Source organism: Sceloporus occidentalis, unplaced genomic scaffold (genome assembly GCF_023333645.1).
Source record: "Sceloporus occidentalis isolate IW3139 unplaced genomic scaffold, rSceOcc1.0.p SCAF_21, whole genome shotgun sequence".
Classification (NCBI taxonomy): domain Eukaryota; kingdom Metazoa; phylum Chordata; class Lepidosauria; order Squamata; family Phrynosomatidae; genus Sceloporus; species Sceloporus occidentalis.
In genome coordinates this window covers 3,765,784-3,780,000 of record NW_028317001.1, presented here as the reverse complement: position 1 = coordinate 3,780,000, position 14,217 = coordinate 3,765,784, and the positions used below count along the sequence as shown (strand labels likewise).

The following is a 14,217-nucleotide window of genomic DNA, read 5'->3' as shown; positions in this document are numbered from 1 at the left end:
CATCCCTTATCATTTCCAAGCAATGAGGCATCCTCTCCTTTCAGGCCTTTCCTTTGGCTTTATTGCAAATGACTGGTTTGGGGTTTTCCTTCTCTTAACATGCTCAGGAGCCCCAAGGTCTCTCCAATGGGTTTACTCCTTGGAGTAGAAAAAGAGAAAGCCATATCAGTGGGAGCATAGGAAGGAGTAGTCACAACAACAGAGCAAGTAATAGAGATGATGACAATCATCATAATCATAATGATAAGAAGAAGGAAAAGTAAGGATGAGGATGAGGATGATGAAATAACAACAATAATACTAATAAGTAATAGTGATGATGATGATGATGTAGTAAGAATAACAGCAACCACAACAATATTAATTACTAGTATAGCTATATAATTATTTTGTATATTTCTGTATTCTATTGAAGTGTATTGTACTATTATTATTATTAGTGATAGTGATAATAATAACAACAACAATAATTACTAGTGGTTATGATAATAAGTGATAGTGATAATAACAACAATAAGTAATAGTGATGATGATGATGATGATGATGATGATGATGGTGATAACAATTAGTAACGGCGATAATAATAATAATAATTAAAAGTAATAATTATAAGAACAATAATAATTACTAGTGATGATGACGACGACGATGATGATAAGTGATAGTGATAATAACAACAACAATAATAAGTAATATTGAGGATGATGACAATGATGGTGATAACAATAAGTAATGGCAATAATAATAAGTGATAATAAGAAGAACAACAATAATAATGACTAGTGATGATGATGATGATAACAATAATAAGTGATAGTGATAACAATAATAATAAGTAATAGTGAGGACGACGATGATGATAACAATAAGTAATGGTGATAATAATAATAAATAGTGATAATAAGAAGAACAACAATAATAATTACTAGCGATGTTGATGATGATGATAACATAATAAGCAATAGTGATAATAACAACAACAATAGTAATAGTGAGGACGATGATGGTGATAACAATAAGTGACAGTGATATTAATAATAATAATAATAAATGATAATAATTACAACAACAATAATAATTACTTGTGATGATGATGATGATGATTATCATCATGATAGCAGTAATAAGCAATAGTGATAACAACAGCAATAGCAATAAGTAATAGTGAGGAAGATATCGACGGTGATAACAATAAGTACTGGTGGTAATAATAATAATAGTGATGATAATAAGAACAACAATTATAAGCAATAGTGGCAATGAAGACGATAGTAACGACAAGAAGAAGAATAAGTACTGATGATGATGATGATGAAATAGTGAGAATAAGAACAACAACAACTATTATTATTATTACTACTACTAGTAGTAGTTCAGAGACAGAAGAAGGACAGAGTTTTGATATGAAATACTACAGCCCTAAAAGAAGCATGTCCTTTTCCTATGCGCTCACAATTAAAAGTATGGAGGCATCATTTCATTTCCTTCTTCTTCCTCCTAGTTTTATTCCACATGTTAATATTACAGCTTGCTTACTCAGCTAATAATAATTTACCAACAACCCACTAATAATAACCTTAACAATATGCTTCTATTGTTAATATCGCAGCACCGATCAATATGTCCAGGGAACCGGAGCGTTCTTGCGCAGCTTAGGATTTCTCTGCCGCCTTTCTGCCGATAAAGGGACCCAAGGATAAAAATACATTGAAACAGATGTATAAAAGGGAATTAAAATTATCTATCTATCTATCTATCTATCTATCTATCTATCTATCTATCCTTGGTTTACCATTCCACCAAATGCATCTGAGGAAGTAGACTTTAATCTATGGAAGCTCATGCTGCCAATTTCTTTCTTTCGGTTAGTCTCAAAGATGATATAAGATTGATCAATGATTGATCTTTTTATCTATCTATCTATCTATCTATCTATCTATCTATCTATCTTCTATCTGTATGTGTGTATGTGTATATATATATATATATATATATATATATATATATATATATATATGTCTTTAACCAGGGCTGCAATCTTATGCATGCTTCCCTCGGTGCAAGTTCGCCTTGAACATAATCTGGTTTGCTTTGGAGTAAATGTGACGAATTTTAATGCGCAAGGTATTTTGTTTTTGGTGATGGAGAGTAAATGCGGCGGATTTTAATGCGCAACATATTTTGTTTTTGGTGATGGAGAGTAAATGCAGAGGATTTTAATGCGCAAGGTATTTTGTTTTTGGTGATGGAGAGTAAATACAGCTAATTTTAATGCACAAGGTATTTTGTTTTTGGTGATGGAGAGTAAATATGGCAAATTTTAATGCGCAACGTATTTTGTTTTTGGTGATGGATAGTAAATGCGGAGAATTTTAATGTGCAAGGTATTTTCTTTTTGGTGATGGAGAGTAAATGCGGCGGATTTTAATGCGCGACGTATTTTCTTTTTGGTGATGGAGAGTAAATACGGCGAATTTTAATGCGCAAGGTATTTTCTTTTTGGTGATGGAGAGTAAATACGGTGAATTTTAATGCGCAAGGTATTTTCTTTTTGGTGATGGAGAGTAAATGTGGCGGATTTTAATGCTAGAAACCAAGGCGGCCGAATTGCGACCGTCCGACTTTGGACAACATCACGACTCTCTAGGAAATACAGTAAAGCTTGTAGTAAGTTAGAAGAGAGTAGTGAAAGAGGAAGACCATAGAGCCATAGATTCGTATCTTCCAACTCTATGGTTCTGTATTCCAGGCGCATGGATGGACCCCCATCAAGGAATGGGTTGAATTTTGCAAGGCCTGAGCAGGGATGTTGTTAAAGTAACCAAGGTGCACACTTCCCGATACACTTGTCCATTTTGCGTATATAAAAACACTAGTGTACAATGTGACTTGGAGGTGTGCACATGTGCATTCGCCCAAGTATTAACTAGGGCCAGTCCTGCTTAAAACAGATGGGATTTGTTGCCCATCCAAGAACAGATGGGCCCTGTATTCGAGTCTCAACCCGACAGCGGTGAACAACAACCGCCGCAACCCAGCTATGGCTTCCATCAACCATAGAGTTGAAAGAGTCTCTATGGTCCTGTTATTCTTCCTCTCTAGGATTCCTCCTCTGTGTGGCCTTCCTCTTTTCCTACTACCTTCTACCTTACCTTACTATACGTTTGTCTAGACATTTTGCATGCCGTACTTCAAATCTCCCATCATTATGAACCACGCGACTTTGTACGCTTTCGGATGTAGAATACATCATTTGCCGGGGCTTGGCGATCGGAGCATGTGGCACTGTGGCTCCGTCATGTGCTGATAGCTATGTGTTTTTAGTGTGCTGAGGATGGCTATCGTTTGGTGACCTTCAAGGGTCAGGGCTAAGTTAGCCAGAGGATCGCCTTCACTTAGAATCATAGAATCATAGAGTTGGAAGAGACCCCAAGAGCCCTGATCCAGTCCAAACCCATTCTTCTGCCATGCAGGAACTCTCCATCAAAGCATCCCCATTGGCAGATGGCCATCCAGCCTCTGCTTAAAGACCTACAAGGAAGGAGACTCTGAGGAAGGAGTATGTTCCACTGTCAAACAGCCCTTACTCTCAGGAGGTTCCTCCTAATGTTGAGCTGGAATCTCTTTTCCTGGAGCTTGCATCCATTGCTCTGTGTCCTATTCTCTGGAGCAGCAGAAAACAAGCTTGCTCCCTCCTCAATATGGCATCCCTTCAAGTATTTAAACAGGGCTGTCATATCACTTCTTAACCTTCTCTTCTCCAGGCTAAACATCCCCAGCTCCCTAAGTCAGGGGTCGGCAACCTACGGCCCATGGGCCAGATCCGGCCCGGCGAGGCCTTGGGACCGGCCCCAGCCCAGTCCTGCTGCCGAGCGCTGCCCCCGCCGCAGCTTCCGCACCGCTCCGGGCGCCATTTTGAGTCCCCCCCCCAGTTGTCTGAGGGACAGCAACCTGGCCTCCGGCTCAAAAAGGTTGCCTACCCCTGCCCTAAGTCTTTACTCATAGGACAAGGTTTCCAGACCCTTCGCCATTTTGGTGGCCCTCCTTTGGACACATGGCTCCAGTTTCTCAATGTCCTTTTTGAATTGTGGAGCCCAGAACTGGACACAATATTATTCCAGGTGAGGCCTGACCAAAGCAGAATAGAGTGGCACTATCTCTTCCCTTGTTCTAGACACTATACTTCTATTGATGCAGACTAGAATCGCATTGGCCATGTTAGCTGCCGCATTGCACTGTTGACACATGTTCAAGTTATGGTCTACTTGAACTTCATTCATCCAGGTGTCCCCCATGATCCTATATCTGTGCATTTCCTTTTTCCACCCTAAGTGCAGTACCTTACATTTCTCCGTGTTGAAGTTCATTTTGTTAGCTCTGGCCCAGCTTTCTAATCTATTCAGGTCATTCTGAATTTTGATCCTGTCCTCTGGAGTATTAGCTACTCCTCCTAGTTTGGTGCCATCTGCAAATTTGATAAGTATGCCCCCAGTTCTGTCCTCCAAGTCATTGATGAAGATGTTGAATAGCCCTGGGCCCAGGACAGAACCCCACTGGACACCCCACCGGTCACTTCTCTCCAAACCTAGACCTTATTCTGCACACCGGGAAGCTCTGTTTGTTACTACACACAGGAAGCCATGGTCCATTTCAGATGACACCATTCTAGCACTATGGTTCCACTTCGGTTGCCTTGGTTAGGTCCAACGGAGAGCTGGGATTTGCAGTTTCGGTAAGGGAGAACTCTAGTTCCTCACCAAACTACAGATCCCAGGATCCCAGTCAATGTTTCCAGTTAAAGTGGAATCATATATAGTTGCATGAGTCTGAAAGAGCCCATGATCTTGTTCTGCGCTGGCTTTGCTACTTGTGGGACGGTACACAACTACACACTCATGATAGGGTTTGCTATAAGTCGGACGCGACTTCAAGACACACAACAACAAAACTGGTCTTTCAATCTGCTTTTAAATGAATGGATACCAGCTCCTCCTCTCTCCCCAAAATTTATTCATCCAAATCTAATTATTAGTCCCATCTGGAGAAGACCTCTTAAAACTTGGTTTTAAGTCAGCACTTCTGTAAATAGATAAATCTACTTTATTAGGGACTAAAACGGTTCCCAAGGTTCGGTTCTTCAAGTGTTTTGGACTCCAAGTCCCAGAAGCCCCAGCCAGGTTGGCCAACAGCCAGGAATTCTGGGAAATGAAGTCCAAAACATCTGGAGAACCAAAGTTTGGGAGCAACGTTGGATTTAGGCCGTTGGTACTGTCTCATTTCATTGGGTTTGCTTGCTTTACATTCTTTCAGTCTTTGCAGCCTTCTTGAGGCGGCTTAACTTCAAGACGCTTTAGAGAAAGAAGCCAATGAGAGGGTGGTGGCGGTTGTTAAATAGTGTGTCGCGCAATGTTGTGTTGTTATGCTACAACGCATGGCCAAAAGATGCTCTCCAAATCAATGGTCTGAGCGTCCATAGCAGGAGGAAACAAAAAGATGTGTCTGTCTGTGTGTGTGTCTCTCTCTCCTTCCCACCTTCTTGTGTTGAAATTTAGGTTGTAAATTTAGAAAGGTGCGCCAACATCCTTTACTTGCCTTTGCTCCTGCGCCTTTTCGACAGTGACTTGGAGCTGCAGATCTTCCTTCCAAAGAGCGACGGTCTCCATTTTGTCGCCTTGGCTTATATAGGGAGAGTTCAGGCTTGGTTTGCTCTCCGACGCATTTGTTTGTCTTTTGAGTTGCTCAGGTCTTGCAAACTCTTGACGTAACAGGGCCGTCTTCTTCTTTCCATACTGCCTTCCAAAGCATTATTATCATTTCAAATGGAGTCCCGTCTCCTTGTGATATGTCTCCAAAGTGCCACAGTCTCAACTCAGTCGTCTTGGCTTCTAGGGAGAGAGTTCAGGCTTGGTTTGCTTTTGGAGACGTTTGTGCATCTCTTTAGCAATGCAAGGTATCCGTAGAACTCTCCCTCGGCATCGCGTTTCACATCTTTATTGTCCGCTTTTCACAACTGCACATAGAAATTAAAAAATAGCATGGACAAGTCTGGCTTTGGCATTCAATAAGTTGTGTATATTAGCAATTATTTGAGGTTCTGGGAATGAAGGATGACCAACAGCTAAGCATTAACTCTGGATCCAGTTTGCATCATCATCATCTCTATCATCGTCTTCATCATTATCTTTATTTCTATCCTGACTCTTTCCCAGTCGAGGACTCAAAGTGGCTTCTTCTTGTTGTTGTTGTTGTTGTCTCTAAGTATCTGTTGGTTCTCCAGCACAATTCTATGGTAAAATCCCCACGGATGTTGACCATAGAGTTGCGCCAGGGTTTCCTAGAGAGGTGTTGAAAAACCTAGTGGTTCGTTATTTGTGGTTTTTGCACTTTCACGGGGATCCCAACAAATGTGGAGGGACCACTATAGTTCCTATCAGCTACAGTCCAGGTTGGGGGATGATGGAAAGTGCAATCCAACACCATCCAGAGGGCTTCTTTTTCTCCCTCTGGATCTAACTCTGCAAAACATTACTCTCCAATCCTATTTTTGCTCAAAGGAGCTTGCGCATGACGTTGCTCAATGGCGTCAAAGAAACCTATTCCATATAGGGTTCAAATCCATGGCTATGGCATTTGGGAGATTTTGAGCAAGGCGTGCAATATTTGGGGGGGGTCAGTGTGCCGTTGTGGTTCGAGCGTTGGATTACGTCTCTGGAGACCAAGGTTCGGATTCCCCACTTGGCCATTGGTGACCCCGGCGCATCACACACTCTCAGCCCCAGAAAACCCTGTGATAGGTTCACCATAGTGTCGCCATAAATGGGGAACAACTTGAAGGCACACAAGGACAACAAAACATGGAGGGAACGGGCAACTTGACGGCGCATGGTGGGGCACTGACTTGGAGAGAAAGCGTCAGGATCCAGAGAGTTTAACACTATTGGACTTTGGTCAGAGGAAATTAATTGCTGGGAAAGAACTCAAGGCTGGCTTTGTTTGCATTTAGAGGGATCTTGTTGCACCTTTGAGACTGACTAAAAGAAAGAAGTTGGCAGCATGAGTTTTCGTAGGCTTCGGTCTACTTCCTCAGATGCGTTTGCAAGAACCACAGTGGCGCAGTAAGTTGGATGCCCACATTGTCCCAAAGTTGTTCTCATGCCCCTCCTCCTATATAGGGATTTGTGTATACATCTCCAGCTTTCGTGGCTCTCAGTTATGCCCAGCGGGGAGTGGTACTCTGCACATGCTCAGAGACATTTGTTGTTGTTAGTGCCATCAAGTTGACTCTAGGAATGAGTGACCTCCGGGAGCCTTGGTCGCCAGCAACACAACTCAGGGCTTGAAAACGTCACTTTGAATGAATCCATCTGTAATGCACCCTTCCTTCTTTTCTCACTGCCTTCCGTTTTCACAGACCCCATGTTCTTTCCCATTGACTTGCATGCGCTCATGATATGGCCAAAGAACAATAGCCTTTATTTCATCATTTTGGCTTCTAGCGAGAGTTCAGGTTTGATGGGAGACCCATTCGTTCCTCTTCTTATCCAAATACTCTCATGTTTCCAGCCCTGACTTTTAAAACCGACCCTGCGGCACGTTTTATGCCTCATCATCCGTCTCTTGTTGGCTTCTTCCGATCGGTGCTAATAAAACGCTAGCTGCTTTATTTTAGTATTAAAACAATATCTTGCGCACGGGGAGGTTTTGGAAAACGCATGCTTGCCGGATTTATCTTTGCTGGCTTGCTTTAAAACGCTCTTACGGTTATGATCATTCTCGGAGTATCTTTTACTCATCGTGCGGCAAGAGAGGGAAAGATCTTATTGTGAAATGCTTTCCGACGCCGGCTTTCTGACCAATGAACGAAAAGGTTTACTGCTAGTAGTATTAGTATTTCTGGGTATTTGTATTTGTTCCTTCTGTAATTTTTCCCCATTACCTTTCAATTTCAAGTCTGTGTCTTAATTTCTTTTTTGGCACTTTGTCGTTCTATTTTGGGGCTATTTTCTTTTTCCGAGAACCATGTTAAAGTATTAGAGGGTGCATCCGACCGATTAAAAAGACCAGAAAGTCCCACATTTGCTTCCAGTTTTGACTTTGGAGATCCATACTTGTTTTATTGATCCCAGAATATTTCCCGTCAGCTCCTAGTATGAACGGACACTTTTATACCGGCTCTCCAAGTCGGTTTATATTATATTAAACCGGGAAGAACGGGAACAAAACCTGGGACTTTGGGACCTTTTCAGTCGGTCCGGATGCACCTTCAGGCATGACTTTGGCAGAAAAACCGGGTCGCCGGGAAAGGCTTTTTAAAAAACCATGCTTCGTTTCTTCTTAATAATTGGTAATCGCTTTTTATGACGTTGTTTCTTGCTTTGTTTTAATTCATCTCTTTGCGCTTGTGCAACCGTAACCCCTTCGGTTTTGTTCCTGGTCCTTTCCCATTTTATTTAGTGGAGAGCCATAAAACGTTCTGCTTTATGGCAGAATGTTTTCTGTTGGCTCCTTCCTCGGAGCATTTGGGAGCCTTCTGGAACAAGGAGATATATATATATATGTGTGTGTGTGTGTGTACATGTATATGTATATGTATGTATGTGAAGTTGAAGGCTTTCACAGCCAGCATCCATAGTCTGTTGTGTGTTTTTTGGGCCATGTTCTCGAAGAGTTTATTCCTGACGCTTCGCCAGCATCTGTGGCTTTGGCATCTCCGGAGAAAGAAGATGGCATCTGAAGATGCCAAAGCCACAGATGCTGGCGAAACTCTTCTAGAGCATGGCCACATCGCCTCGAAAAACCCACAATAGGCTATAAATTTATATATGTTGCAAAACATATATGTTTTTGATCCTGGGAGCCATAAAAACAACCCTGGAGGTACATGGTGTCTGTGTGCCAACCTTTGAAACAGAGGGACACTGTTCTCCGTCTTGAATAGTCTTACCACACCTGACACCGTTCAGATGTATCAGGCCATAACTCCTACTTTGCTGGCTGTGGATGATGGGAGTTGAGGTCCAACGCATTTGCAAGGCACCCAGATTGGGGATGGCTGCACCTCAGTTTGTTCCCACTTTGGAAGTGCGCTGTTTAAATGCTGCATGTCTCCTAAGAGGCCAGAAGCTGTGCCAAAGCCATGCTCCATGCCTGAGGACTAGAGCGCAGCTTTGGCGCAGCTTCTGGCCTTTTAAGATGCGTGTGTCATTTAAACAGCGTACCTCCAAAGCGACCCAAAGCAGCTTTATTTTGGCCTGTCTGTTCAGGTCCATGGACAACTGGGCAATCCAGGCCATTTACCTGTATCCTCTTCTTTTTTAATTGTAATGTTAAACTAATGTTTCTCCGCCCGTCCTCCAGGTGTTTTGGTACCAAGTGTGCCGGCTGTGCGCAAGGCATCTCCCCGAGCGACTTGGTGCGCAGAGCCAGGAGCAAAGTCTTTCACTTGAACTGTTTCACCTGCATGATGTGCAACAAGCAGCTCTCCACCGGCGAGGAGCTCTACATCATCGACGAGAACAAGTTCGTCTGCAAAGAAGATTACCTGAGCAACAGCAACACTGCCAAAGAGAACAGTTTGCACTCAGGTGAGCGAGGCTTCGGGTCGGGGTTTCGTGGAGTCATCTTAACAGCTGTCTCTCGTTCCTAACTGTTGTTGTTGATCCAACAAAAAGTAGAAGGATAGCTTGTGGTAAATAGCATCTGAGCATCTTCCAAGAACCTTACAAGGAAGATGGAGGTCATGGCCATCCTACGCAAGCCTTCCTAAAATGGCCACTCTTCTAATATTGATCGATCTGCCAATAAATCTCTGAGGAATTGACTAGGGCAGAGTTATCCATTCCTTCTTCACAGTCTTAGGGCCCCATAGTTTTCATAATACGCTTCTGGTTTTAACCCGGATGCTAAAAGTGGGTGGAAAGTGGTTAAAATAGACGTCATGTGCCTTCAATTGTGGATGGAGAGGACCATCAGAAATGCTTTATTCAAAAGGGCCCTGTGTCCTAAGCAATTTCCAAGCAGTCCATCATAGAAAAGAACATTTCCAAGGACTGCTGCTGCAAGTAGCATGGGGAAGGTTGCCCTAATTTTTTGGTTCAGTCCCAGTCGTCTTGAAGAACGAGAACAGTGCGCAACCCAGTTCTCTGCGTGCGGCTATTCGGAAATAAACCCCTCCGGGCTCAAAAGGACCGGTTTCCAAATATTTCTGCACTGAAACTGAGCCAAAGAGTGCAATCTCTAACATTTCAGGGAGGAAAACTGGGACGCTTGGGGCCAAGCGACATCACAGTGTGACGGCAAAAGTCATGAGTGAGGAAGAGCGCATAAGTTAGGAGCGGCCGCAGCGGTTTGTTTTTGTTTGGTCCTACTGGGAAGGGCAAGGCTATTCAATCTGGTCTCCTCTCCTTCCTTGCTAATTTTGCGCTTTGGACTCAGTTTTGCGCAGTTGAAGAGTGGAGGACAAAGGAGGAAGGGAGGAGGAGGAGGAAGGAGTAGCTGGAAAAGTGGAACGAGAGAGGATTAATAGGACTTTCCCTGCCAAACTGGGAGAGCATGAATCCCCACTGTGCGTCTGTTCCAAAGTATTCAATAGGATGTTGAGGTAGGAGCAGATATGTACATACTTACTCAAAGGATGAGCACAGTGAGACTTGTTTTGGAACCATAAACATGCAAAGAGTTGAAGTGTTGGTGATGTACTTTACAGCACTGATGCAAAAACAAAGATCAGGATTGCCAAGAAGCATGTATGCTCAGATTCAGGGGAGCCATCATGATATTTCTTTGGGGCAGATGTACAGCCACCATCCCTTTCTCAGCCCCAGAAGAAGTCAATGGCAATGCCATGAAACCCCCATGATAGGTTCACCTTAGGTTTGCCATAAGTCAGAAACAACTTCAAGGCACACAACAACAACCTATGCAAACTTACTTGTGCATAAGACCTGTGTGTCCCAATTGCATTGACTCACAAACTAGTGAGCAAAGGACTGTGATTTAGTCCCATATAGGTGTGTGCGCGCATGCGCCTTCAAGTTGCCTGTCGGTTTATGGTGACCCTTGCATAGGGTTTCTTTGGGCAAAAATACTCTGAGTTGGTTTTGCCAGTTCCTTCCTTTGAAATGTAGTCATCTGGGGATAATAAAATGGGGCTCGTTGAGTAGGAGATGTGAACAAGATGCTCAAGACTCCAGTTGTCACCTTAAATCCCATGCAGTTGTTCTAGGGACTAAGCACCACTGGGACTTACTTTGGAGCAAACATACTTAGGATTGGATTTACAGTCCTCAGATCAGTCTGATCTGTAAAGCATTGTGACTGCAGTCCTATACACCCCACAAGTAAATCCCACTGAATGGGTGTTACTTTGGAGTAGATACACATAGGATTGCATGCGAGTCATAGACTAAGCCGCTGTGGTGGAGCTTATTCCCAAAATAAAACATGTCTGGCATCTTGGCTTTTGTTGTTGTGTGCCTTCAAGTCGTTTCCAACTTATGGCAACCCAAAGGCGAACCTATCTTAGGGTTTTGGTGGCAAGATTTGTTCAGAGGAGGTTCGCCATGGCTTTCAACTGAGGCTGAGAGAGTGTCTCTTGCCCAAAGTCACCCACTGGGTTTCATGGCCAAACTGGGACTCCAACCCTGTTCTCCAGAGGCATAGTCCACCACTCAGACCACTACGCCACACTGTTATCATGCCATGATAGTGTTTTATTAATCTCAGTATTCTTTTATTTAGGGTCTTTGGACAGTATTCAGGCTGCTGCCACATTGCAGAATTAATGTAGATTGACACTGATTCCAAGGCTCCATCCTATGGAAGGAATCCTGGGATTTGTAGTTTGTTGTGGCACCAGAGCTCTCTGGCAGAGAAGGCTAAACATCTCACAAAACTACAGAATTTCATAGCATTGAGGCATGGCAGTTCAGGCAGCATCAAACTGCATTAATTGTGCAGTATAAATACAGCCCCAGGACTTTCCATCCATCTCTCTGCCTATCCCTTCCTTCCTTCCTTCCTTCCTTCCTTCCTTCCTTCCTTCCTTCCTCCCTCCCTCCCTCCCTTCCTTCTATCCATCTTCATTTTCTCCTTTCTTTCTTTCTTTCTTTCGTTTCATTTGGAATAGTCCCTTCCTTCCTTCCTTCCTTCCTTCCTTCCTTCCTTCCTTTCTTCTGTTTCATTTGAAATAGTCCTAGCTATTCAAGGAGCTTAGGAAGGAAGGAAGGAAAGAAGGAAGGAAGGAAGACACTGGGACTATTTTGAATGATAGTCCCAGTGTCTTCCTTCCTTCCTTCTTTCCTTCCTTCCTTCCTTCCTTCCTTCCTTCCTTCCTTCTATCCATCTTCATTTTCTCCTTTCTTTCTTTCTTTCTTTCTTTCTTTCTTTCGTTTCATTTGGAATAGTCCCTTCCTTCCTTCCTTCCTTCCTTCCTTCCTTCCTTCCTTTGTTTGTTCATTCCTTCGTTCATTCCTTCCTTTCTTCTGTTTCATTTGAAATAGTCCTAGCTATTTCATTCGAAATAGTCCCAGTGTCTTCCTTCCTTCCTTCTATCCATCTTCATTTCCTTCCTTTCTTTCTTTCTTTCTTTCTTTCTTTCTTTCTTTCTATCTTTTTTTCTTCTGTTTCATTTGGAATAGTCCCTTCCTTCCTTCCTTCCTTCCTTCCTTCCTTCCTTCCTTCCTTTCTTCTGTTTCATTTCAAATAGTCCTAGCTATTTCATTCGAAATAGTCCCAGTGTCTTCCTTCCTTCCTTCCTTCTTTTCTACTGTCTCATTCGAAATAGTCCCAGTGTCTATCTTCCTTTTTTCCTCCTCCTCCTCCTTCCCTCCTTCCTTCTTTCCTTCCTTCCTTTCTTTTCTTTCTTTGTTTCATTCGTTCTTTCTTCTATTTCATTTCAAATAGTCCTAGCTATTTCATTCTAAACAGTCCCTGTGTCTTTCTTCCTTCCTTCCTTCCTTTCTTTGTTTCATTCCTTCTTTCTACTTTCTCATTCGAAATAGTCTCTCGGTGTCCTATCTGGGGAAAAGCAGAAGGTGATTATTTTGTGTTCCTTGGGAGCTGAGAGAAGGTCCTAAGCTCCTTTGCAGAAGGGGATGAAAGTAGTGACAACAACCCAGGAAGGGAAGAAAGGGACAGAAGAGCAGGCAAATATTTGAGGCTTGCAATCCACATGATGAAAGGTGTCTCTTCTTTCCCATTTGCTCTTGGGGGAGTTTGGGCCAAAAGCATCAGAGAAAGGCACATATGCAGAGTTTACTGTCCACACTTTGTTGTCAAACTCTTGGGAGGAGCAGCCGGAGGTGTCTATGGCCCTCTTCCTTTTGTAACTGAAAATTGGATTTACATTTTTAAGTGCCGGAGGAGATCAGAGAAGCACACCTTCAGAGAAGGAGAGCATCAGACAGAGAGCATCAGACAGACACGCATTGTGTGCGGCGACACAAAATGTGCAAATGTTTGGCCAGGCAGACTTGGCACGGGGGTGCCAGTGTGTGTATGTGTGTCACTTTCGCACCCGAGTGTCACAGCACATGTGTAAAGTGTGGACGTTTTAGAGGATGAGGAGGAAGAAAAGGGAGAACAACACAAGGCAGCAATTTTCACTCCCCCGGGAGAAAGCGTTCACACAATTTCCTGCCCTCTTTAAGTAAAGAAAGGAGAAACGGAGAAGAAAGAAAACTGTTTTCCTTTGGAAAATGCAACCCAAACCCATTGATCTCAGCCAGGGCCATTGCAAACACTTGTTTAAAAAGCAGGGCTTCAAAAACAAAACTCTAGTCTTGTTGCACCAGAGTTTGCAGAGCCAGAGAGTTGTGGGCCGAAAGGAACTTTTCCAAGCCATGCTTAATATTACAGTACAGTTGTATACTTAATACTTAGGAGCAAGTGCCATGGGTTAAAGTCAGCATGGCGCGGTTGTTTGAGCGCTGGACTAGGACTTCGGGAGATCAGGGTTCAAATTCGGCTCATCCTTGGAAATGGAGTGACTTTGGGCAAGTCTCACTCTCTGTCCTCAAAGGAAGGCCATGGCAAACGTCCTCTGAGCAACTCTTCCTTCTAAGAACCGGGATGGTTTTAGTAGTTTGAGTGTTGAACTAGGACTCCAAGGGACTAGGGTTCAAATCCCAACACAGTTTTGGAAACTCAGTGAGCTGCCTTGAGCCAAAGAAAACCCTACAAAATTCATGGGGTTTGCATAAGCCAACAGGCAACTT

The 14,217-nt window shown here is 43.1% G+C and overlaps 1 protein-coding gene across 7 annotated transcripts in view; it reads left to right on the top strand.

The window, feature by feature from the left end:
* The window catches only part of LHX1 (LIM homeobox 1), a 62,502-nt gene that overhangs the window by 39,311 nt on the left and 8,974 nt on the right, over positions 1–14,217 (top strand). For all 7 annotated transcript variants that reach the window (XM_089484113.1, XM_089484111.1, XM_089484110.1 and 4 more), the window contains one exon: positions 9,359–9,585. In XM_089484113.1, the coding sequence (XP_089340239.1) occupies positions 9,359–9,585 (227 nt within the window). The remainder of the gene's footprint in view (positions 1–9,358; positions 9,586–14,217) is intronic.